This window comes from Centroberyx affinis, unplaced genomic scaffold (genome assembly GCF_046629955.1).
Source record: "Centroberyx affinis isolate AG114_WGS23_722 - 3 ecotype Tasmania unplaced genomic scaffold, CSIRO-AGI_Caff_v1 ptg001313l_1, whole genome shotgun sequence".
NCBI lineage: Eukaryota > Metazoa > Chordata > Actinopteri > Beryciformes > Berycidae > Centroberyx > Centroberyx affinis.
Window position 1 is genome coordinate 28,861 of NW_027279818.1, and position 24,769 is coordinate 53,629.

The 24,769-nt window shown below is 44.4% G+C and overlaps 1 protein-coding gene across 1 annotated transcript; it reads right to left on the reverse strand.

The window, feature by feature from the left end:
- Positions 1-16,169: 16,169 nt before the first annotated feature.
- tmem170b (transmembrane protein 170B) lies at positions 16,170-24,151 on the reverse strand. Its single transcript, XM_071525634.1, has 3 exons — positions 23,933-24,151; positions 19,043-19,213; positions 16,170-16,849 (listed from the first exon to the last, which is right to left on the reverse strand). The coding sequence occupies exons 1-3, from the start codon at positions 24,111-24,113 to the stop codon at positions 16,719-16,721; spliced, it is 483 nt and encodes a 160-aa protein (XP_071381735.1). The 5' UTR covers positions 24,114-24,151; the 3' UTR covers positions 16,170-16,718.
- Between the last annotated feature and the right edge of the window lie 618 nt (positions 24,152-24,769).

Genomic DNA, 24,769 nt, shown 5'->3' on the forward strand with positions numbered 1-24,769 from the left:
TGACTGGCTGATTTAAAGCTGGATAATAAACGCTGTTAATGACATGGCTGTTAATGTTGTTGCTATGTGACACTACACAGACACCAGAGGAGGGGAAAAACATCTCAACACTGATGCTTGACACCGGTGTTGTTGATAAACAAATTAAACAGACACCTCATTTTACCACCTGCAACTACAACAATCCCATTACTTACGGCCCAGGAAAAGATCATGTCCTGTATATCTTTGAGGAAAAACCAATGGAAATGTGATGAGAGTTCTTGCCCAGGTCGCACAATGTCCACGCTGTCAGCGGCTGAATGGCAACAGTGTGAGTCAGTTTTCATTACTTTGTGTGAGCAATCCGCTCCACTAGATGAATTCAAGGTCAGGGAGGCACTCCTGCCATCCTGAGCCGCACAATAACAACACCAGGCATCCCCGCGCAAGAGCTGTCTCTTTGTGTTGCAGGGTGCAGCGCTGAGTGCTCTCTCAGCTCTCGACGCCGTCTCAGAGCTCCATTCACGCGCCATGTGACCGGCCATCGAACCATCTGCTGGTCTCGGCAGAAATAGAAGCTTCCCCCCGTTTTCAATATCCACAGCCTTCCTGTTCCCCGCTGCTCTATCTGTCGATGAAATAATCAATTAAAAGCCATTTTTTTTCCCCTCCCTGGACAATTTTTTGCTCATCTCCAGTTTCAAAGAGAGCAATCAACTGTTCATGTTGACGTCTGCGCTGCAAAATAGAGATCTAAATTTGTGGAAACAACACTTGTCTTTTTTATTTGATTACTGGTTCTGCTGGTATCCCAAGCAGAAAAGTTAACATTTCAGCTGGATCTTACTCAGTATTTTAACTCAGGTTGCACTCATACTGGGTAAACACAGCAGCTCTGAGTGATTCGTCACACTGGAAAAGGCATACTTGCATAATGTGTTTATGTGTGGTATGCAGAAAGAGCATCTTCAGACACATATAAATAAATAAAACCTTGCATTCTCAAGGTCTTGGAGAGTTATTCCGGCACGCACAAATCGTAAAAAAAACTGTCCCGAAGCACCCGGGCACAGATCCAGAGATTCTTATCGATAAAAAGAACAAGGGAGGGTAGTGTGTGTGAAGACCTGATGGCTGGCCCGTACAGAGAGGGGATGTTTGACGGTATCCCCATGTCATCCATCATGGCTGTGCAGGTCGCACAGCGCTGTGCAGTGAATACATGATGGCAAGTCAGTGAGCAGCAGCTGCCTTTGTTCCCTCCCTACAGAAACACACTCTGAATCCTCCTTTAACATACTGCATGGAGCAAAATTAAGGAAACTGTGTATGTGTGTGTATGTGTGAGTGTGTGAGTGTGCATATGTGAAGAAAGCTGACATGTATTTTAATCCACACTGCCAAAAATGACAAGTTGTGAAGTGATTTTAACTCGTTTCCAGACCTATCAAGCTTATTTCATTGTATTTTTAGTCAAATTATCTCACTGCACTGGCAGATAATCTTGCTGGTCTCAATAAATTTCACTTGATGCATGCCAATATGAATTCTTTAAAGAAATCATCATAAAACAATGCTGAAAATCTTGAAACAAGGAACTTTCTCCAAGACAATTTCACTTTGTCACAAAAGGCAAATTTGATGAAACTGGTAAAATTATCTGCCAGTGCAGTAAGATGACTTCACACAAAAAAAATCCTAAAATAAGCTTGATAAGTCTGGATACAAGATGACATAACTGAACACGTTTTTGCAGTGTATAAGTCATCGAGGTTAAAGCTGAAATCTGCTCAGTTTTACGGCCTACCTACAGTATATGTGGATTTGATGCTACTTTTAATCAGCAGAGCAGAAGTGGAAAGTTGTCGTTTTAGTCTTGCTAAGTGAAAAAGTCTCATGCCCTGCGCTAATCCCCAGTGAGAAAATCACTTTGCCCGATGCCAGCTTTAAACACAGCGTTTCTCGGAAAAGTATCGCTGTGGTAAACCCTGTTTCTGTGCCCCGTTCAACCCCGACGGCTCCATCCAGCTCCCAGTGCCCCACAAAATGAGCCTTTAGGAAAAATAAATTCCCTTCTTTTCACTGTCCCCATGTGACCCACATATAGTCAGGAAAAAAAAAATTAAGTGCAAAAAAACAGATTTTTTTTTTTTTTTTTTAAAGATGCTCTTTCAAGCATGGCCAGATTTTTTTAGGAAGTGTCCTACTTCTCTGGGATTCTGTTCCCCTCCGTTAAGAGTGGCTGCCACAGACCTGGTGCCAGTGCATTACTACAGTACAGTCATGCAGTGTTTCCATTCAGCTGCAGACGGCAAAACTGCAGACCGGGGGTACGACACCGAACCGAGGCTGTGACGACACCTCAGCAACATCGCCCGGTAGGATGTGGGACGAGAGGGAGAGAGAGAGAGAGAGGGGAGACTGGAATCCTTGATGCTGCAGTCTTGAAGTGTGTTTCGGAGGAGAGACGCCTGATATTGTGTCAACATTTCCAGTGACATTACCTCAGAGGGAAAAATCCCTGCTCTTGGGGAAGGCCAGGCTGTGCTAATAAGGGAAAATGCGCAGAGTATCTGCCTAAATAGAGGAGAAGTCCTTGTTAAGAATTGAGATGTGTGGAGCAGAAGTTCAATAATACCACAATATTGTTATTCCAGGGCTGGGTATTATGTAAACGGCATTTTATACTATATTCCATGACATTACCTAAAACAATGGTGTATTCTGATTACAGATACTTGTGAAAAATTAGAGGATGTCCCCTGGGAAAACCTTTAAAGTGAAGGTGTTCTGCATATTTAAAGGAAAATTTGTGTTTGTATGCAAGCCTGAAATCAATTTTCAATCAATCACTTTTCCTCATCTGTACCTTTATGCCTCAAATATGAAAGTAACTAGTAACTGTAAGAGAATAAAATAACCTGCCCAACCCATGCTATTCTTCACATGTCTGCACTTTCCCACATGTTTGCACTGTGCCTGACTTTATATTGGAGTTAGTACATCATGTTAAAATGCCTGCAGTGTGTGTTTTACTGGAAAGCGTTTAGGGAGAAAAGAGAAGAAGAAGAAAAAAACACACCCAGGGAAAAAATCATGTCATCAAAACCTATGGCTGTATTGTCGCTTCTTTTAGAGCCATCACTGGAAAAAAAAAAAAAAGGAGGGAAAAAACACTTGAGTTTGCTTGGGAAAAAAAAAAAAAAAAAAAAGCTGCATTAGTGAGGAGGAGCGGCGGTGGCGGATGCAGCTCCCCTGGTAGTTCATACATCAGCTGATTTATGGGTTACACACAGCACTTAATAACCCTCATGTAGCCGCTCTGCCCCTGTGTGAGCGGGGGCCCGGGGGGGGGGGGGGGAGCGGCACGGCAGCAGAGAGCAAAGAGACCCATAGGTCACCGTGTTTGTGATGTTTCCTCCTCCAGCACCCACTCTATTGATCCCTGATTGAGTCCTCTGCGAGCTGGAAGGTGGCTGCGTCGTGCCTGAGTGGGAGAGCAGACCTTTCTGTAGTGCAGCTTTTTTTTTTTTTTTTCCACCGACGAGCGGTCGAGGTTTGCATCACGTTGAGAGGAGAGAGGCAGATGTATTAGCACTCCAACTCAGGAGGATTATTCATATGTTGGGGTGTGTGGAGAGAGCAATGAGCACAGATCACACACACACACACACACACACAGACACTTTAATTAATTAAGAAATGAAGAAAAGAACTTGATCAGTGACATTCATAAAGAAAGAGCTTGGTGGATCAGAAGAAAAGATAGATCAGAGAATGATGGTATGTCCCTGTGTTTGTCTTTTTGTTTTGTTTGTATGGGTTTGGTTTCATTGGTTTAGTTTGGTTTGTTTTCGTTCATTTTTTTTATTTTTCTTCCTCTGTCCTTAGTGCAATGTGACAGTCAAAAGGAAGTGAAACTGCCATGACCACCGCTGTTGAAATATTGCGTGTGTGAAAGTACTTTTTTACTCTCATGATTGATGTAATCCATTTAATAGTTTGGCAATCAAACTATATGACGGCAATTATAGTGTTAAATCTTACTACCTTTTTGTCAGCTTCTAATGTTGATAATAAATGCTATCATATTTTACCCCGTATTATGTTTTACGGGCAGATTTATGGGCAGATTTCTTTTAAATATGAAGTATTTTTTAAGGCTTTTCATGAATAAATCAATCCTTCTTTCACGTCTCCTGCAGTCTTCGGCCTCACTGGTGATAAATCACTGACATCTGAGCTTTGTGGACTGGATACATGGGATTTTGAGTGGATGTTTATATTTGCTGTAATCAAAATCAAATGCCGGCACTCCCCAGCACTGCTTTCTTAAAATCTTTACGGCCCTCTTGATACCGCAGCTGGCACAAACTCAGGCTGCCATGTGTTTTCTATTCTTTCTGATGGACAAGTAAAAACTCTTCTGGCTGGAAGAAAACCCAAAACAAACAGTCTTTAGAGTGATGACGAAAAGACACAGAGAGGGGATCACATGACATGACATGGTATCGTTTGTGAGAAAGAGCTTTATACTCTGCTGTTAATGAGACAACTGCAGTGGAGAGTCATGACAGTGGAGGATTATAATAAACACTCTTGCGCCCTCTGTGGACAAAAAAAGTAAGCAAAAAGGTCTCAATTTCTGAATCAGAATCCCTTGAGCCTGTGCTTTTACTCCTACTTTTGTATTATTTTCTATTTCTCTCTTGATCTTGAAGGAGGCCACAGGGCCGAAACGTCATCAAATGAATCACTTTTTCTTGTTTTCTCCTATTTACATCCAGTGATCAGCATCTCTCACTTTTTGGTGTGCGTTACCCCTCTATCATATTTAATATAATTATTCTTAATATCAAAATTCTTTTCAGTATTTCAGTATTTCCTCCTACTTACTACTTTCTTTTGTAATATTTCTAAAGAGGAACAGCCCCGGTCCTTGAGCTGATAACACCCCATCATGTTATTTTTAAGGCCTCTTGCAATATGAATAATCATTTACGTTTTTTGTGGGCGCAATTTTGGAACATGCACAAAAACTCCCCACCCAGGTATTTTTTTTAAGTGAGCTGTTATTTACAGTACTAGATTTATTTTCTATAAGCAAGTTCTCTGACTGGGGTGAATTTCAAATGAAGTAGCAGTACACCTACTACAGGAAAACATTTCAGTAGCTTATTATTTCCACCTCTGTCTGCTACGACAATCTGATGTTTCTCCTCACTTTCTGCCACTCTTGATAACTGCTTTAAGATTCACTCTGATGCATCTGGACCAGCTGTCAGTTTACACTCACCAGTGCAATTGACTGATTTAACACTATAATTGTCAAGTATGTCCACACTGAATCAACCATCGAAATTCAACCAAAACACTGGTGATGTGTTCAGGGGGGTGGTGGTGGTGGGGTGGGGGGGGTTGCTTGGGTGAGAGTTACTCCTTGATTCAATCCCACATCGATGAATTATACATGCCTCGCATCACACCTCCCACGCTCCGGCTTATGTAATGTCAGCCACGCGTGGAAAAGCGTATGTGTGTACGTGTGTGTATTTATATCCAGACTGGGATTGAGGGAACGATGACTCATTCTCTTTGCTCTTTATTTTTACCCCACAATCTGCCCACCCACCCACTGCCTATATATAATAAGAAAAAAAATATATATATTAGTTTAGACATTTCCCAACTGTACAGTGTTGTCACCGTACCGCTCTATCTTAAGCTGACTGAGATGCTCTCCATATTTACTTGAGAGGAAAATATATGCTCTATAGCATGATGCTGAAGATGAATATTTTAAGGTTGATCGGCCTCCTGTAGGTTCACATTCTCCTACAGAAAATGCTGCAGGGTAAAATATTGGTAATCAAAGACAGTTTAGGCGTCCTTTCCAGGGAAATTCCCTCTAAAAGCTCTGGTGGTCTCCACAAACATGAAGAGTGAATGAGTATATTGATCATATTACTTCCTCAATTTTGGACACGAACAGGCCTTACTGTGTTGAATCAAATCTAAGAATCACACAAAAACTCTCCTAAATGAAGCCCTCAGCTAAATGTGTTTCTATATTTCTGGGGATCCAATGGCCCACAGCCATTGAGGTGAATGAGGTAAAATGGGCCCCTTTTTGCATTTTGTGCTACAGGGCATTGACAGAAAACAAAACATTTGCTGTAGTTAATAAAGTTTTAGAAGTGCAACTGAAAACTGCTTCACACATGAAGTTTATGACCTCATGTTGAACCTTATAAAGCCTTAAACGAATATAGGCCTACTATATAATAAAGCTTCAAATGTATCTACTTCCATTTAGATGCAAGAATCATGACATCTTTACCATGAGGGAAATGAGTCACTCTTCCTAAATCTGTGATCACATGATTCATTTTGTGTATGGTTGCCTGGAAACAAGGGGTGGCTCATCTTACCCACAGACTCAACTTACCCCGTTCTCCCCTGCCTGGCCCTCTAACAAGGATTTAGAAGAAAATGATCAGATTTGGTGCGCAGCCACTATTTTTAAGAGAGTGCAGTCAGCACAAACTAGCATTATGTTTTATTACATAACGCCACACCTGCCTGGAAAATCTTTCATCCGGTGCACAGCAACCTGCTGCCTCAGCTCACACCTGCCAGCCATCACTGTCACATTCCAGTTCAGTACAGCGACGCTAATCGGCATTTACTTCTCAACGAGCGCCGGTGGAAAGGTCAGCATCCCGGCTAGTGGACTGAGAGTAATGGCCGGGATAAAAATGGCCTCCCCTTGTTGTGAAAGTCACAGGACGGCAGACGCAGCAGCTCAAATCAGCAGCGACATCGCAGCGGCGGCTCGTTACCTCGGCCCCGCCGCGCTCAATCAAAATGTCAGGGCCGGGTCCGACGGGAAGGAGGGGGGGGGCCCCGGGCTGGCAGGGCTGGGGGGGCCTGATAGGGGGCCGCCATTGTCCCCGCCATCTTGAAGAATGCCATCTTGCCCGTCTGTGGCATTTCAGTTTTCTGCCAGCGTAGAGTTACATAACTATCCAAGTAGGACACAGGGGGGGGGAGACTGGGTGATTTTTGGAGAACAGGGACGACAAACGTTTTCATGGGGGGAATCCATTATTGATGAGGACGACGCCTGTTTATAGCACAACTCATTTGGATCAAGAAACCACCAGGCACTTTACTATCACAGTCCATGTGAAGGCGTTACGTAACGGAGCGCCGAAGTGGATGGAAGGAGGGAATCCTTTAGTCGCCGAGCGTCTGAAAAGCATCCGACACGTTGTGCGGCGTGATGCTATCTCAGCTGTGAGACGCGCCTCGTCTTATCACACCGTGTAAAACGTGTCTCCGTTGATCCTCAAAGACACGCATCCCCGTCTAATACAGATTCTTATCGTGATGCGAAATGGCTTTTGTCCAACCGGAAAGAAAATTCAATCAGAGGGAAAAGGGGAAAAAGGCGAAGGAAACAGATGTAACGCCAAAGCTTGCTGGATGCTTCTGTCATTTCCACACACATTGACAAGAGGTTAGAGGAGCAGGCTTGCGATCGGAGTTGCTGGTTCAATTCCCAAACCGGAAAAATCCTCCACCAGTAGAAGACTGTGGTTGCGCTGGGTGTGAATTACTCCTAGGTGTGAATAATGTGCAGCTGTGTGAACGTGAAGCAGGGCAATACATGAAAACGAGTGTTTATGCTCAGTCAATTTCTCCTGGATAAATAAAGTTTAAAAAGAAAACATGTTAACCAGTATGTTACAGGACATTCCCCCATTCACTGTCCCAATCATTCTCCCAGTTCATGCCATATACAGTGTGTAAGAGAGAGCTGCTTCAACGTCAACAGATGCCCAGATGTGGGAGCAGTCCATCATTCCCCACTCTGCCACAGGTGAATATAAGGCTAATGCCGCGGTTTACAGCAGATCATCCCTGCTTGGATTGGCTATTGACTGGCCGAATGAGCGATGGGCTCATCAGTCCCCGCCGCTCCGAAGATGATGAATCACTGTGGGGATCCCGGCGGGTGATGCGGTCGGAGCCGGAGAGCCGGCAGACTGAGGATGAAGAATGTGATGCTGCTCTCTTGTGGCTTTCAGTGAGAACAACAGATGTGAAATACTGTGGCCGTCCAAGTCCTTTCAGAATGGGAAAAACACTGCTGTGAAATCTGTTGGGTGTCAAACATGGATCCTTAATCTGTCAGACTGTAATTCTGCATGTAATAAATTATGTTTTATATTGTTTTTTTGAGTACTCATGTCCATACATACATTTATTAAAGTGTTATGCTGCCATGTTGTATCTGATGATTTATAATCTCCACAACTTTTATTCCAGTAAGTACCAACTATCCATTATGTTCAATTTTCCATAACACAATCCATACTGAATGATAACACAATTCAGGATTCAAACGCTCATTTGGACATGAAATTCAACAACTTTTCAATTAATCTCAGGGTTTTGTTTGGTGAATTTCAAAGATTTAAAATGAGCATGTTTTGGGGTAAAACATGACATTGGTCAAAATTAGTTCCCATTGTTTACTCATGATCTTGTCAAGAAATCCAATAAATTAATGTTAAAACTGCTGCTGTATCACCACAAATCTCCTTCACAGGGTTTTCCTCAGGATGTGAAGTGTTGATGCGAAGAGAAAGGTCCAGAGAGCAGAGGTGTACTGATGAATTTGGGTGCCTTTGTTTTAATCATCCATCATTTCCATCATTTCAAAAGGGTTTTTTTCAGGCCTTCCAGTCATTCTGCAAGTTCATGGTCCTGTCTGGTGTCAGAGACTGAGCCAGTTGGCTGATGTCCGCCGCGGCGTCCCTCGCACGCGACCGCTGCTGCTCCAGACAATAGTCCCTCGTCAGAAACCAATCATCGACAAAGAAGGGATCCTCTGAAGAGGAAACCCAGCAGGGGCCAGGATCCCACATTGTTCACTCCAAGAATGAGAAGCTAAAAACAATGGAGGCGAAGAAAGACACTATTTCTCATGTCATCTGTTAATATCAAGGGAAAACAGGACAGACATTGCAAAACTGTCCCAGAGTCAGGATGACTACCTCCAATATGCATTTCATTAAACTGACTCATGCAAAAAATGTGATGTAATGTGATGTCTATATAATCTGGTGCTGAACAGACATTTTATTCCAATTTACAGCCTATAATATGAATAGTTTTATCACCATCTGCTATTGCCACCATCTGCTAACCATTATAAACCCTTATTATAAAGCCTGAAAGCATTTTTTTTTTTCTGACTAATCCAACAAGTAATACCGATGTTTTCCCTGCAAGTGCACTGATGGCTCATTATCAGCCCAAGAACTGGGGATGGCCTCTTTGTAATCACATCAACAGAGCTTAAATTCAGAATGACTGTGTTTTTACTGGAAAACTACAAAGGAATAAAGTAGTTTTTTGGCATTCAGTTGACTGTAATCCCATTATACGCACTCCCCGACCTTACCCAGAGTGCATTGTGTTGACACTGGAGCAGACTATGAGCCATGTCCAGGATGTTACAGTACAGGAGGGCCGGGAGGATCCGTCCGACAGTAACCCCAGATGGAGACTGGACTCATGGACTGTTTGTCTGTTGTCTGCACTTTATATACATTTTGAACAACTGGAGTCGAGTCACCGAGCACAAAAGGCGAGGTCAATAATGCGAAGCGATCTGCCGGGTCAAAAGACTTGGGCCGGCTCCAGCCATTGTTGGACGGGTGTTTTTTTTTCAAAGCAAGCATGCAATCCCCTTGTCTGCACTCATGCTCAACTCTTGAGTATTTCCTGCAGAGGAAACAATAAGACAATAGCAGCGAGTGGCTCGGTGGGCAGCAGAGTGAGAGGGCTATTCTCGGAGCCAGGAGCCTTTACTTTATGATGGTGTGTTTGGATCGGCAAAGTGAAGTGTTGGAAAAGATCTGTAAATACATAAAGAGGCTTTGATGTACTGTATATACTGTAATATCCACAGTATTGAGGACTAACTAGTTTAGAAGGGGCTTGTAGGGTGATTTCAATTAATTATATTTACTCCAGTTACTGTAATTGAGTAGATTTTTTTGTGTACTTGCACTTTTTGTATATTTTGGAGTTTTTTTTTAAAGTCAGCTTTACTTACATTTTAAATCACATTCGTTACAGAGTACAGATATTGTGGCTCTCCATAAGCATCAGAAACTGGACAATCAGTGACTTTTAAATCACCAAGAAGAAAAGAGTAATCTTTCTTTTCTTAATTTTCCAATTAAAAGAATCTTGAATTTGAACTCTCATCATTTTGTTTGAGTTGCATGGAAAACATCACATCTAACAATGTTCTCTTTTCTAAAAAGTAACTCAGTGACAGTACATTTAATTTTAAATGTGCTACTTTTTACTTTTACTTAAGTAGATTTTTTTTACACCAGTACTTTTACTTCTACCTAAGTAAAATATCAGCAAAGTAACAGTACTTCTGCTTGAGTAGGACATTCTAGTACTCTTTCAACCACTGGATTTCAGCAAATGAAAAGCTCTTCATTTGCCTCTGTTTGCTTCTATGTGTGTATAACATGACTATTAGACTATTAAACCCTGATGACATAACCACATAATGGCTTTTAGAGAGCCGTGACCCGTATGAATCCAGTATCACAGGCCTGTTTGTCATACACAAGCTGTCTGTTTGAAGTAGATCACAGAAACATGGCTTCCTGCTGCGCTTCCGGATAACAAACATGCATCCTTGGAAAGTAAGAGATTTGCAAACTGATATTTCCAGGAATTTAAACGCTAATTTACGGGACACTCTGAATTCCAGGTCAAAAAAACAGGAAATCAACCTGGCAGATTTCCTGTTTAGGAAAATGAAACACATATCAATCACACAATCACTTATTGCAGAGGTTCAGTGTGGTTTAATGACTTTTTCAGGGGACAAACAGCATTGTTTCCCCTGTAGAGCGCACGCACACATGCTGGCACACACTTTATACACTTTTACCAGTTTACCACACACTCCATGGTCAGATTATATGTACCAGAGTCACAGTTATGAAACACTTCCTGCCCCACAGAGCAGCCGCTGACCTCTTATCAGCTCTGCTCAGCCGCTCTCTCATTGGTTATAAAACTGCCATCTGCACCGAGGCTGAGTGGAAACCAGAAGCCCAGTCAGGACGCTGTTCTCCACCATTAAAGAATAAAATAACAAAAACAGAGTGATAACAACTTGGGACCTTTGTCTTTTCTAAATGCACAAGCAGGCTGATTAAATTCCATCATTGTGATTCACAGTCTCCCCTCCGCACACATTATAATCACATTAACACCATAGATGGCTGACTTGCAGGCATACTGTACTGAGGTGTGGAAACCTTATGCAACCTTGGAAAAACTGCCTTGGTGGTCGAGTCTTTTCACATCACACGGCTCAAATAGCATCGAAATGTCAAATCAGATGTATGAATAACCAATTGTGTCCAGGTCTGAATTGTGTTTTGTCCCGTCTTGGAGTCATGGCTACAATCAAAAAACTTCTAGACGGTCCTACCCTAAGTCGTTATGATGGTGAAACATCACGTACTGGGTGCTTTTTTGGGGTATTACACCACCTAGTCAAAACAAGCCAACTTCCTCACACCCAGGCTATAGACACAACACGTCTTTCTGCTCTTTCTGATGATCTCTGGGTCGACGTCCAACAGCTCCAGCCCAGTCTGAGACACCAGGAGACGAGGCGTGACTGGAGATGACGGATCTGAAGCCACAGACAACACAGCAGACACAGACACACAATGGGTAATGGTTCATAAGTGAAGCTAGTGAAGCTTATGAAGTGACTAGACACTGTACTTTCACTTAGGCTTGAGTCATTTCTTAAATATTTACTCTTCTACTTGAGTGAGCTTGATTTTTTATCTAGTAAGTATATAGCTATTTATATATTTACAGTTAATCAGTTTGGATTCATGGCCGATCAAATGATTTGCAAGAGCCACGCAAAATGGGCAATTTCTGAGGAGGGAGTTTTGGAAACTGCACAAAATATCAATGCTTTCTGCTCAAATGTAATTGAGTATTTTAGTGAGTTATTCAAAATTGTCAGTGCTAATTTTACTCTGAGAGTGTTAAAAATCATTACTTAGAGGTGGAATGAGCATGGAAATATAAAACTCCTACTTTAGTTAAAAAATCTGCTGTGTACATGACTTGTAGGCTGATTACAGCCCAAATGGCTGAAAGCTAAAATTGGATTGAATCCATAATACACAGCAAATTTCCCACTCCTCATTTAGCTGATATGGCTCCTGGACAGCAGCTGTTCAAAACTATCTTAAGTGTTGAATTAACTCCGGTGGGTGTGGAAACACTGGCATAATGTTGATTTTAACTCTCAGAAAAAAAAATAGCACTGACAATTTTGCTGTGTACAAAATCACTCAAAGTAAAAGGATAACTGGCATAATAAACACGGGCATAGTGTTGATTTCTAACACTGACAACTTTGCCGTAATATTCTTTTTCTGACTTGAGTGAAATTTACCTAAAGTCGGAGAACTTTGTCCTTCAGTAATATACTTCCAAGCTCTTTCCACCTCTTAAGTAATGATAGGAGAGAGGAGGAGGGAGGGGAACGGACAGAAACCTGGAAGGAGAAACTGGAGGGAGAGCGATGGTAACAGCGAGGGCACAGAGGAGGAAGACAGCAGATGGATGGAGGGAGGAAAGAGAGACGGGGAAAAAAGCACAACAGACTCTTTGGATGTTATCACCGGGGACGCTCTCCACCGCTCCTGTGAAAGAGTGATGCAGAAAGACACCGCTGACACTGCCGCAGCACTTATAACAAGATAAGGTAGACATATGGAGGCCGCAAAGAACCCGCTCAATACATCTGAGGAAATGGAAACAGCACCTCTGAGTGTTTATACTGCAAAACATTTTTATTTCAACTGACTGTTGAGTATGTACAGGAGAACAATTTGTACATAAATAGGCAATAGTTATAAACATCAGCTGTTTGGCTGGTACAAAATTAAAAAAGAACATATTATACAGTATCTACAAGTGCCACTTTGGGTTTTGTACAACATTGTCTCTTGTTGGATTGTCCATAATCCATTCACACATTATCTGAGTTGCATTGCACATGCAATCACAGGGGGAACATAGTACGGATCCATGGAGAATATGTGGCATTTGTACAACAGTGGGCTGAGGGGGCAGCAGTAGTTATAAGCCTATGAAAGAGACAGGATTATTGAGCTGGGCGTCTCGCTGCTGTGCGATGGCATTTTAAAGTCTAAGGGGGATTATTAGTTGCTGGGTGTCTCCTTAGGTATTACAGTACACACGGTATCATCCACCCACTTTGACAATGGTCAAATCACAGAGCCTATAAAGCAGAAAACCAATATTCTCACTCATCACACTCAGATCACCGATCATGGCACAAGCATGAACACTGCGATGCATGGTCACTGTACTGTACTGTAGCAGACGAATGCATGTGTGTGTGTGTGTGTGTGTGTGAATATCAAAATACTATCCAAAGGTTAGTGTGTTGGTTACATCTGGTCTTGATACGCACCCGCCCGGTGAAGACTTTGTACACTATGGCTATATACAGTACAGGATGTAAGTGCACTGGTCTAACAACTTCAGCTATCGTTAGACGTCCAGTGCTTGGAATTTTGTTGGCAGAAAAGTAGTTCTTAACACCTTGTAACAGTAAATAAAAAACGGTTTCCAACACATTATGTAAGACATTGCTCAGTGAACTGCTGTGACTGCTTCTCCGAACACAGTGTCACTTACAATTAGATCCTTTATACCCTTTTTGATCGAGACAGAGCGCTTCAGAGGTCTGGTAAAGAATGTGTCCAACCCCTTATGAAAGAAAATAAATTAATATAATGTTATACTAGTAGTACTCACATGCACAACCACACAGACCGACACCAAATACAGCAAAACAACACTCAAATGTCACGTCTCCTATGAACCATATATGCAGAAACTGTCGAACGCAGCTTCACATAGATATCACTGCTATTACAGCAGATGAGTCACCAGCAATAACTCACATTTGGTCCCTGAAATTGAGCTAAAACATTCAAATGAGTAGTATGGTCTATGTGCAGACAGTCCAGTGGATAAAAAGGGCTTTCAGATGACTTTCCGAATAAGAACAACTCTTATGCTTTTCATTTTTGGGGAAAGGTTCTGGCAGGCGAATGAACAAACAATAGGATTAAATAGAAAATATCTTGTCAAATGACGGTATCAAAACACTCTGTAGCATTTTCAACATTTTCAAGTCCACAATCATCTTTCCATTCAGGCTGCTAACTCACTTCTGTGCAATATTGCCCTCTTGTGTGCCGAGCTGGTACTGAAGGTGAGTCGTGTCAATTACATAACTCATAGAAACACATGGCAATTCAATTACCTTTAGAGCTACAAAATCTCACAGCATGCACATTTAGGTCACAGATATGATATCATCATCTTTGTCATACCAACTACAGTATTATGAACTTGTACCACAAGTCTGAGGGCGATTTGATACCCATGCCACTGTGCAAATGTTTCTAAAACTGAACAAAATTCATCATATGACTAATTCTTGGCGATGATAACAATCAAACGAGAAAAAGATGACAAATAAAGCTAGGATGTGAGAGATACTTTGGCATTACAACCTAACACTTCCCACCCTGGGTCTGGTAGAGTATACAAGAGAAACGGTTTCACTGTTGGGAGGATTTATGGACCAATTAAATAGGTAGTGGATGTTGAAAGTAAATATAATGGTACGGTAAAAAGTCAGAGTACCTTGCTGTTCTTCAATACTGGGAGTGAAGAACTCAAACTGGTGTATCAGCAAGATATTTCCTGTGTAGCTTGTTAATACAGCAGATAAATCACATTCGTCATAATCCTGTACAGTATGCTTTACGAAATGCTATTGGTAATGTAGTCTTTTGAAACCAAAACCCTCTCCGAAACAAAACTATCAGTGTATATAATAACTGGTTCCTGTGTATAATAACTCTGTATACTGGATTCATACGGGAAAACACCAGAATAGTATCATCGCACACTGTGCTAAAACAAGGCAGATCAATTTCAGTGCAATATGCAAAGTTAAACTTAAGGAGCATGGGTTAAACAAAACGAGACTGGATTGGCAAAAAAAACACAAAAAAAAACACAGGGAGCCATATAAAACGGCTATCTGAGCAGCAGAATGTGTCTGACCTTCTCCAGGGAGAGATGGCTTTCCTTGGGGAATTTACAGCAGTGCAGACAATGTTATTAAAACTATGGCGGGCCAAGGAGGGATGGATCCAGCCTCATACAGTAAATCTGCACTAGCTGGGACTCGCAGACACAGTTTGTCTGAAAATATATCAGTTAACTCTCAAGCAGCAACACAAACAAGCAGACTGCGTCCCTTTTCACCACAGTTAGTCCCAATACTCTAAACCTGAATATGGGAAACCTAACACTGATCTAATACTGACCAGACCTGAATGAAACTGCTCAAGGCAAATTCAACCAAGTGCATGCCCATTTTTTAAATGTTTGCAGTACTTAGGGCTTTTCCTCATGTCTTGGCTTTCCCAGTGTCTTATTTAACTCTGTGATCAGAGTTCTTATTGGCACACAATGATAACAATATTTCAACAAGACACACTGAACGTAGCACGGACGCTGGTAATCTCCTCCGTAACGCTCTACTGAGACGTCTACTGATTTCACTACTCAGACCTCTTAGGCATATAGGGGGATTTCCAACATTTAGAAAGTGCAAATTTCAAAAGCTGCATCCTGCTATTGAGTAGGTCTGTGAAATAGCACTGCAGCCGTCGTCAAACCACTTAAGAAACAGGAATGGTTATGATAATCTGTAATCGAAAGTTGAGAAGACCTAGAGTTGGCGAGGCTGATCTTAACACTGAAAAAAGTTGCTGATGAACACTGCTGGGTTGCAACACTCTCGACAAACCCTCACTGCTCAACTTCTGTTCTCACAGCGGCACCTAAAGTGCATTTACGATCATCACGAGATCATCACAATTAATTACAGGTCGTCACTTTTTTTGTTTTTGTGTTTTTTTTTTGTTTTGTTTTTTTTAAATGAGGCCCCCCCACCCCACCCCCCACGAGTGCAACAGAAAGCCTTCAAGAGTCAGTGGAGACGGCCACAAAGGCATCCCGGATGTCCCAGAGAGGGCCGTTGGCACGAAGAACTGATGTAACTCTGGAGAACAAACCCAAAACAATGGCTTTCAGTCCCGAATGTGCCGTCGCTCGACAGAAGCTGAGGATGGTGCCGTCTCGTCCTCCTAGTGCTGCTGCTCTCCGACTCCGAAGACGACTGGCCTGCATTGAGTTCCCTCTGAACCGCACTGAAGGGGCTCTTGTGATTGTGGCAGTAACAGAACAGAGACACTAGGGGGCTCTCTCTCTCTCTCTCTCCCTCTCTCTCTCTCTCTCTCTTTCTCCTGCCTTCAGCCCCAAACGTCCAGAGCTTTTCCATCCTCTCTCCTTTCCCTTCAAACCCCTGGCCGTGCTTTTCGACGCTCTTTAACGTGAGCACCCGTAAAGTCTCTGATTGGCTCGATTCGTTCCCTCTCTGTCTCCTCTTCCTCCTCCTCTCCTCTCCCTCTTCCTCTCCCTCTCCCTCTCCCTCTCCTGGGTCTGCTGTCCTTCGATTGGTCTGTCCATACGCCTCACAGAGTGGCCAGGATGCGTGAGAAGGAGATGATGACGGAGAGGGTGGTCTGGCCCACGCCGAACACCAGGGCCTGCAGGGGGGCCATGTCCTTCCCCGCCACGCGGTACACCCCCGCCACCGCCGCGCCTGAGGGCAGAAAAAAAAACACACACACACACACACACACACACATCATAAGCATGAACACACACCGAGTAAACAGATGGGCGAGCGGGCAAACACGCCTGTCTGTCACGGCCTGTCACCATTACCGCAGACTGTGCGTCTATAACGAGGGGCACAAAGGACAAGCACATCCTTCCTCGTCTTTTCTGTCTCTCAGCCGGCAGCCAAGTATCCCGCACAAAAGCCAGTGACGTTTTTCTGTGTGTGAATATTTAAACAGACGGGGCCGTTCAAAGATGGGCAGCATTCATCTGTGGCTCCACACAGCTAGTGGGGGTGTTATTGAATGTCTACCCACATACTGAGTTGACTCGCCACTCTTCCTATGAGAGTTTGTCACGCTTATCCTCACAATATGCCGTTTGGAGCGTCGCCATGGAAACAGACAGCAACAGAACATCGCAAGGAAACTTTTTTTTTTTTTTTTTTTTTAAATCTCTATAATCTCGGGATCGAAAGAGAGCGGCCTAATTTTGGTTCAACACATACTAAATCGATTCTTGCACATACTAAAGAAATTCCTGTACACACTAAATACATTCTTGTAATTTGGGGTTTTTAAAGTCTTACATCCATAGATATATGCACTTTTTTTATTTATGGGGTAGGATGGGAGGGGGTCATGTGTTTTTGTCATGTGTTTTATCATGTGTCTTTTATGTTATATTATGCTGTTATGAGCACACTGAGACAAATTCTAAGTTGGTATGGCAACAAAGTACTGAATCTTGAATCTTGAATCTAAAACTGAAAAATAAAGTTGCCTTTAAAATGTCGAAGCCTCACCTTTCTAACACAACATCACCTCTCCTTCACTTCTACTGGGCTCAGATTGTCATCTTACTCTGCCCCGCTACACAGAGAGTTTAAGCCAATCTAGTGTACACATGGGGTGGAGGGAGGGTGGTTGGGGAGAGGGTGAAGGGGGGGGTGCACACAGTCAATAGCCGGCTCTCCCTGCTTGCTACACATTAATAATAAAGTGTCTTTCTATTTCGGGGCCGGCTTGCATCTGTGATTGAGAGTGATTCATTCAGTGTGCCCTCCAGAGCTGCTGTCCTACGCTCAGAGAGATTTAGGTCTATTTACACACCCTGCGACCACGCTCCAGTACACGGCCCGGACTGAACCAAGCACAATGCAACGCTCAAATTTATGCCTTGTGCACGGTGGAGTGAAGCCAGACAAATTGCTGTATACATTCAGATTAAAAAAAGAAACACACAGAGTATAGACAGAAAGCAGGCAGCCAGACAGGGAGGCAGCCAGCAACGCAACGCTGTGTCCGGTTACAGACAGCGACAGACAGGTAGACATATACAGACATAGGAAATACAGACTGAGACTCACTGTGCTACATAAGCAAAAAGGGATGTAGAAGATGGAAACAGCAAGACCCTCTCTCTCTCTCTCTCCTTCTCTCTCTTTCCCTCTCTCTGTCTGTCTCCCTGTCTCTCTCTCTCGTTCTCTCTGTCTCTCCCTCCCTCTGTCACTCTCTCTCTCCCTCTGTCACTCTTTATTTCTGTCTCTCTCTCCCTCCCTGTCACTCTCTCTCTCTCTCCCTTTCGCTCTCTCTCTCTGTCTCTCTCCCTCCCTCTGTCACTCTCTCTCTCTCCCTCTGTCACTCGTTCTCTCTGTCTCTCTCTCCCTCCCTCTGTCACTCTCTCTCGCTCTCCCTCTGTCTCTCTCTCTCCCTGTCTTTCTCTCCCTCTTTCCCTTCTTCTCTCTCCCTCGCTCTCTCCCTCCCTCTGTCATTCACTCTCTTCCTCTCTCTCTCCCTCCCTCTGTCACTCTATCTCTCTCCCTCTGTCTCTCTCCCTGTCTTTCTCTCCCTCTTTCCCTTCTTCTCTCTCCCTCCCTGTCTCTCTCCCTCCCTCCCTCCCTCCCTCTGTCACTCTCTCTCTTCCTCTTTCTCTGTCTCTCTGTGTCAACTCCATTCTTCCTTCGGTTGACAGGAGTTGACACAGAAAGTCCCTCCATCCTCATCTCTCTCTCTCTCCCTCTCTCCCTCTCTCTCTCTCTCTAAGTCACCTCCTGTCTCTTTCTGGTTGAGCGGGTGTGAGCGCTGCGAGGTCAGTGTCTAAGAAAAAAAAATAAAGGATATAAAAAATAAAATAAAATTTAAAAAAAAACAGGGGGAGTAACTGGACTTACTGGTGATGACCCCTCCGGACAGGGAGGCCAGGAAACCCACGCTGACCAGCACCAGGGTGATGAGGCGGCCCCTCTTGTGGCGCTGCAGCATGACTAACATGAGCAGCCCCACCGCCCCGTGGACAAAGAGCGAGGAGAAGAGACACCACAGGAACACCCAGTACCACATCTCTGACAGGGGAGAGAAAACACACCACAGACAGACAGACAGGAGAGAGAGAGAGAGGGGGGGGGGGTGATCAGATACGGCCCGAAGCAAGTACAGTCTGATAAAAAAAAGAAAAAGAGAAAAAGGGCTACAGGATGTCAATGTCTTCCAAGAATTTCTGACTGAACAGATGGGCGACTCGACAGCTCAGATTCAAAAGGCCCTGAGAGACTGTAAGCAGGATATTTACACTGCACACTGCTAGGAGGTTAGGCATAACTTTGGTTAATATAAGACAGGATGAAAATGTATTGATCCCCAAGGATTATTGCAGAAGTGAAGAATAGGATAGTCAGGAATTTAAAAAAAAAAAATGGTTAGAAAGAATTCCCTGCTATGTTGATCTAGGGCAAAATGGTTGAAATCAATACCATGATAATCACAAGGACTTCTTCAATATCGATATATGTCACAATATGGCTCACGTATGCAAAATCACATGTTAAATAATCAAATTAATGTTCATCCCATTGAACTGAATGGTAATATTAGTGTGTGACATCAAACAAAACTGAAATTTTCAAATAATATTCCTACCATACGTAATTTTTTACATGCAATGTGCTTGTTACCATCAGTTTAGACAGCAGAATTGTCTGTCATGATATCACAACATCATCATATCATCACGATATTACTACTGAATTATCGCCGCTGACAGATTCGCTGATGCAGTTTACAGATTTACAGATCACAGTCCTCGGCTCAGACAGTAGAGCTAGCGGCTACAGATCGGGACGCAGGGATCGAAGCTGCACACCTCTCTGCCAGGCGGGGAGGATTTCAATCTACAGCAGCCACAACCCAAGTTAGGGCTCATCAGGAAGGCAGCCGGGCGTGGTAATGGACCTGAGGTGAGATGTACAACACCGCTCAGAGACAGACTTCAGCCTGAGCTCGAGGCTGGAGCGCAGAGGAGCGACAGATTACACCGGTGAATGGAATATCTTGTACGGAACAATAACTTACATGAGTGTTTTGTGGTGGTTTAAGGCGTTTAAAGGAATACAGTTGAAGCGTTAAGATAAACAATTTCACATTCTTGCACTATTCTTTTGATTATAAAAAAAAGCTTAAGTTGTTCAGTTAAACCCAAATCACCAACAATCACCCAATTATGCAGCTATGGAGCTCCAACACACACAACTGTTATCTCTGACAACACATATCATGCATCCCTACAGGCGCAGACAGTCTTGCCTTAATAATTGATTTTGTGGCAAAAAAAAACACAAAACAGTAAACAGCTTTCCAAAGGAAGTAGGCTGGACCGAATCAGAGGTCAGCCTGCAGAGAGAGAGCCCCATTCAACCTCTCTCTCCTCCTCTTCCTCCTCCTCCTCCTCATCCCTCTCTTCCCTCTTTTCGTGGGCCACCGGCTCTCACAGACGGGCTTTGCATAAAGAGCCAGGGCCTCACCACACTTGGCCAGAGAGGGGCCTCGCTTGGCCCCACTGGCACAGTAGGAGCAAGGAAAAGCCAGTTGGCCAGGAGATTATTCTGGAAGAAAAGAGATGGGACTGGCGGGGGGGGGGTGTAGAAGGATAGGAACGACCATGAACCGGTCCAAAGCGGTGGAATGTCACGCAAAAAGGACCGAGCCTGTTTTGTTTGGACGCTGGGATATAAACAGGAAACGTGACATTGTTGTGTGATGGAAGTATCTGAAGCCCCGTTCTGAGCATTCGATTCCAAAGTGTTTTCCGATGCAAACTTCGCCCGGAGGCAACTCTTTTTAGCATATCCGTTTAACCTTGTTGTTGCACAATCTACTGAGTGCCTACCTCCAGTATTGATCGGGCCGTCAGCTGTCAGGCCCGGGCAGAGAGAGATGTGACAGCGCCGTAACACAACGGCTCTTTGTTCTGCCTGACTGGCCCGCGACACACGGTGAGATCACACACGGCCCGAATCAAGGCCACAGTGAAGCACCCCATCCGTCTACCGCTATCTTCCCATCACCATCACCCGTCCGGCAGAGAGAGAGAGAGACGTCTGGGACGGGACAGAGACGGGGTGAGACAGAGAGAGAGAGAGAGAGAGAGAGGCATCCCAGCCAGCTCCATAAGGATTCCACACCGGGTCCGGGCTGCACAGGCATCTGTCGCCCAACTTAAGCCCGGACGGATTTACAGGACGCTCCACATAGGAACGAGTAGGGGCAGCGGAGGACATGTCCCACAAAATCCCACCTCAGTCGTATCCCATGACCGACACGAGTAACACCACACCCTGAAAGAAACTACTTACGGGCCGGGTCCAAAATTAACACCCGACGAGCGCCAAATGCCAGTAAAGTCTGTCTTTGGCGGATAAGTCAATGAGAGTCAACTTTCTGACAGTCAGTTTTATTGAGTTCTTCATGATGTCTGTAGTTCAAGTGCTGTGTCATGTTCAGAGATACGACCGAAACGCAGGCCCACAGTGAGAGCGCAGCATTAATTTCTGCTAATCCCCTGCCACGGTCCCAAGTCTTTGTCAGCACGGCAGCTTTAGGGCTCGCGTGTCGACATGAAAAAAAAATAAAAAATAGGAGAAGGGAATTAGGCTATGTTTGCAGTCCCTTGATAAGAGGTCGGACAACCGCAGAGGCTGCTGCAGAAACAGCAAACGGTCGAAAGCAGCAAGGCCACAGAGTCCCGAAGCGGCGTACAGGAGAGGGAGAGAGCAGCAGGGTGCCGAGCTGATGAAGCTCTGAGTTCACCTCTCAGGAGGGAGATGGATGGATCTGTTCCCCCGGCATGGAGGAGAGAAAGAGAGTGAGAGAGAGAGAGAAGAGAGAGAGAGAGAGGGGACATGGCTGGCTAGCAGTAATGCCTTTGCTATTGTCTTGAAAGAAAGACATTGTCCCGTGACAGGCGCTGCAAATCTGAGGTGAATCCTCTCAAAGTTATCACCTACAGCATGCTCCTTGTTTCCAATACAAGTGTGTGGTGTGTGGTGTGTGTGTGTGTGTGTGTGTGTGTGACATGTGATATTCAAGTGAGGACTCTGCAAGTGAAGCAAGCCTGAGACAAAGAGATTTCTGCTGAGCCAACGGTATAGCAGTGAAATCCAGCAGACAAAGTTTGAAGATGCGTGGTCTTTTAAATTTGCTAGAAACATAAAGCACGGAAATAAAAAGTGCAAAAGCAGTATATGTTGTGTACAGTAAAGCGTGTCCGACCGTGCAAACCATATAACACAAACATCTTGTTCTTGTTGTTTGCTGAGATACTGAGCTTGAGGAAATGAGATGTGAAACTGCCGCTACAGGGCGAAACATAAACAGGAAATCCATTTGCTTAAGCAATCGCCCGGGTCCTGAAAGAAAAGGCCGCGGTTTGACACATCTTAAAAAACATGTACATCTGCTTCACAAGTCTGTATCGCTCTTGTTGTTGTTCGAGGCTCACACGCTCTCCGCTGACCTTATCTAATATCTCAGGAGGTCGTTTTTCACCTGGTTGGTATAAACTATGAGGTTGCGGGGTTTCGGGTGGCAGCGTGGCGCGTCCTGCCAAACGTCTGGGTGTCAACTCCTCACCGCTTTGCCCCCTCTCGCTGCTGCAAACTCTGCTTCCGCAAAAACTTCTACATGCGCATCTGTTTCCTGTTGAGTCAGCATTCATTAACTACCTCTTGGGTGTTTTTTTGCTTGATGTGTTTCTCAACACAGGATGTCAGCTCCCTCCGTCTCATAAAATGGCTCTGTGCCAGGCCGGCTATCATGCCCATATGTCATGTCTGTCTCTGCTTTTTTTGCTCTTACTCTGCAGGGAGGAATTCAAGACATGAGTTTCTTCATGTTGTCTTCGTATGACACACCGGTTTCCTGTTGTTCCTGTCCACATCGGCCCTTTTATTTCTATCCATCCTAATCCTTTCAGCATTTTCCAACCACTTAGTACCAACAGCCGGAAAATAATGGCAATGGTGGCCGGAAATCTTGCTGTGTCAACTTCTTAATGAGGAAAGTACAGCCAGCTTGTAGAGAAAACACCTTACCACACTGTTACCTGCTGACACATGCTATCAATGCATCATTTCCAACAACATATTTACATTATAGAAGCACAGCAACACAAGAAAACCACAAACCACCATGCACCTCCATATCACCATCCTCATCCTCACTATTTCTACCATCCCAGACCCAGACAGAAAGCCTGTCCCAGAGTTGAGGATGATGCCTCTAACTGCCCCTGATTACTCGACTGCAAGACAAAAGAAAAGGAGGAGAGGATGGGGGGGGGGGGTTTCTGTGATGGGAACGGAGATGACAACACTTCATTTACTACACAGCCCAGGCGCATTCACGCAGCAGAAAGATTAATTAGCCGCATGTTGTGATGTTATTCATGTCGGCCACTGACTCCGCACGCATGGACAGAGGAGCGGCATCACATTCCCCTACGATTATGCACCGGCGGGGGGGCTGAGGTGATACAGATGCCGCCTGTCCCTCCTCTGCTCACTCGGCTTGTGTGCTGGGATAACATCTCGGGGTACTCGGTAGGTTTGTGGGTGTCATATGCCGGTTATTCTCCTTTAAAATGGACGCGCAGAGATGCCCACAGCGACCGTTACAGGCGATACAACTCTACAGTAGATGCTGATGACTTCTGCTAATAGGGTGAAACACATGAAAACAGTAACGTAGGATACCGGGAGCACCGAGCGGCGCCTATTTATTCTGCATACCTGTGAAGTGCTGCAGCGTCGTGCCTTGCACCCAAAGGCTCAGCACTTGCTGCACCGACAGATTAATAGAATAATCCCTGTTCGTGTTCATGTTTCTGCCGCCGCCGCTGCCGCCGCCGCCGCCGCCTGGGTTCGCACCCCTCTTTATCAAATAGCTGTACGTGGCTTTGGACGAAGACATGGAGGAGACCGGGGTGGCATGTGAGGCGGCTTTCCCCCGGCGCGGCTCGCCTCTACCGGTGCCTCTGCTTCGGCTTGACGTCCGTCTCCGCTCCGGGAAGGGAAGGGCCGCCGGCTGGTCGGTTCATTCTCGGTGGTGTCGGCGGCTGTGTGGAGGCCATGATGGGGATGGCAGCGGGATCGCAGCGCGCACGGTCGTCCTACATCGGCTAGCCTCGCCACATAACCCTTAAAGGGCCCGTCGCCTGCTTTTAAAAGGGGGAGTTTACAGTTTACAGTTATAACGGCGAGTTATCCTCATGATGCTGCAGCCGCTTATGAATGGGAAACAAAAGATTTGCGCAGAAAATGTGCGTAATCGTTTGCTATAATATTATCAAGCGTAGGGTATTCTTACTGTCTTTATAAAACGGTAACACACACAATTTGGGATATAAAAGAACGTACATATTCATAAAATCATTTGTTTTTTAATCAGTAATGATTATATTTTGGTGTTTTTTTCCGCCAAGTAATATAGGCTAGTTCTTGACCAGCAGCCAAACAACGTGGTTGCTAAGCGACACGTATCCGTTAGCGCATTAATATTTACATGAACTGTTATGTGGTCAAAGGTGTGCTTTTACAACGGCTTCGAACGTGACTCAGCCAATCAGA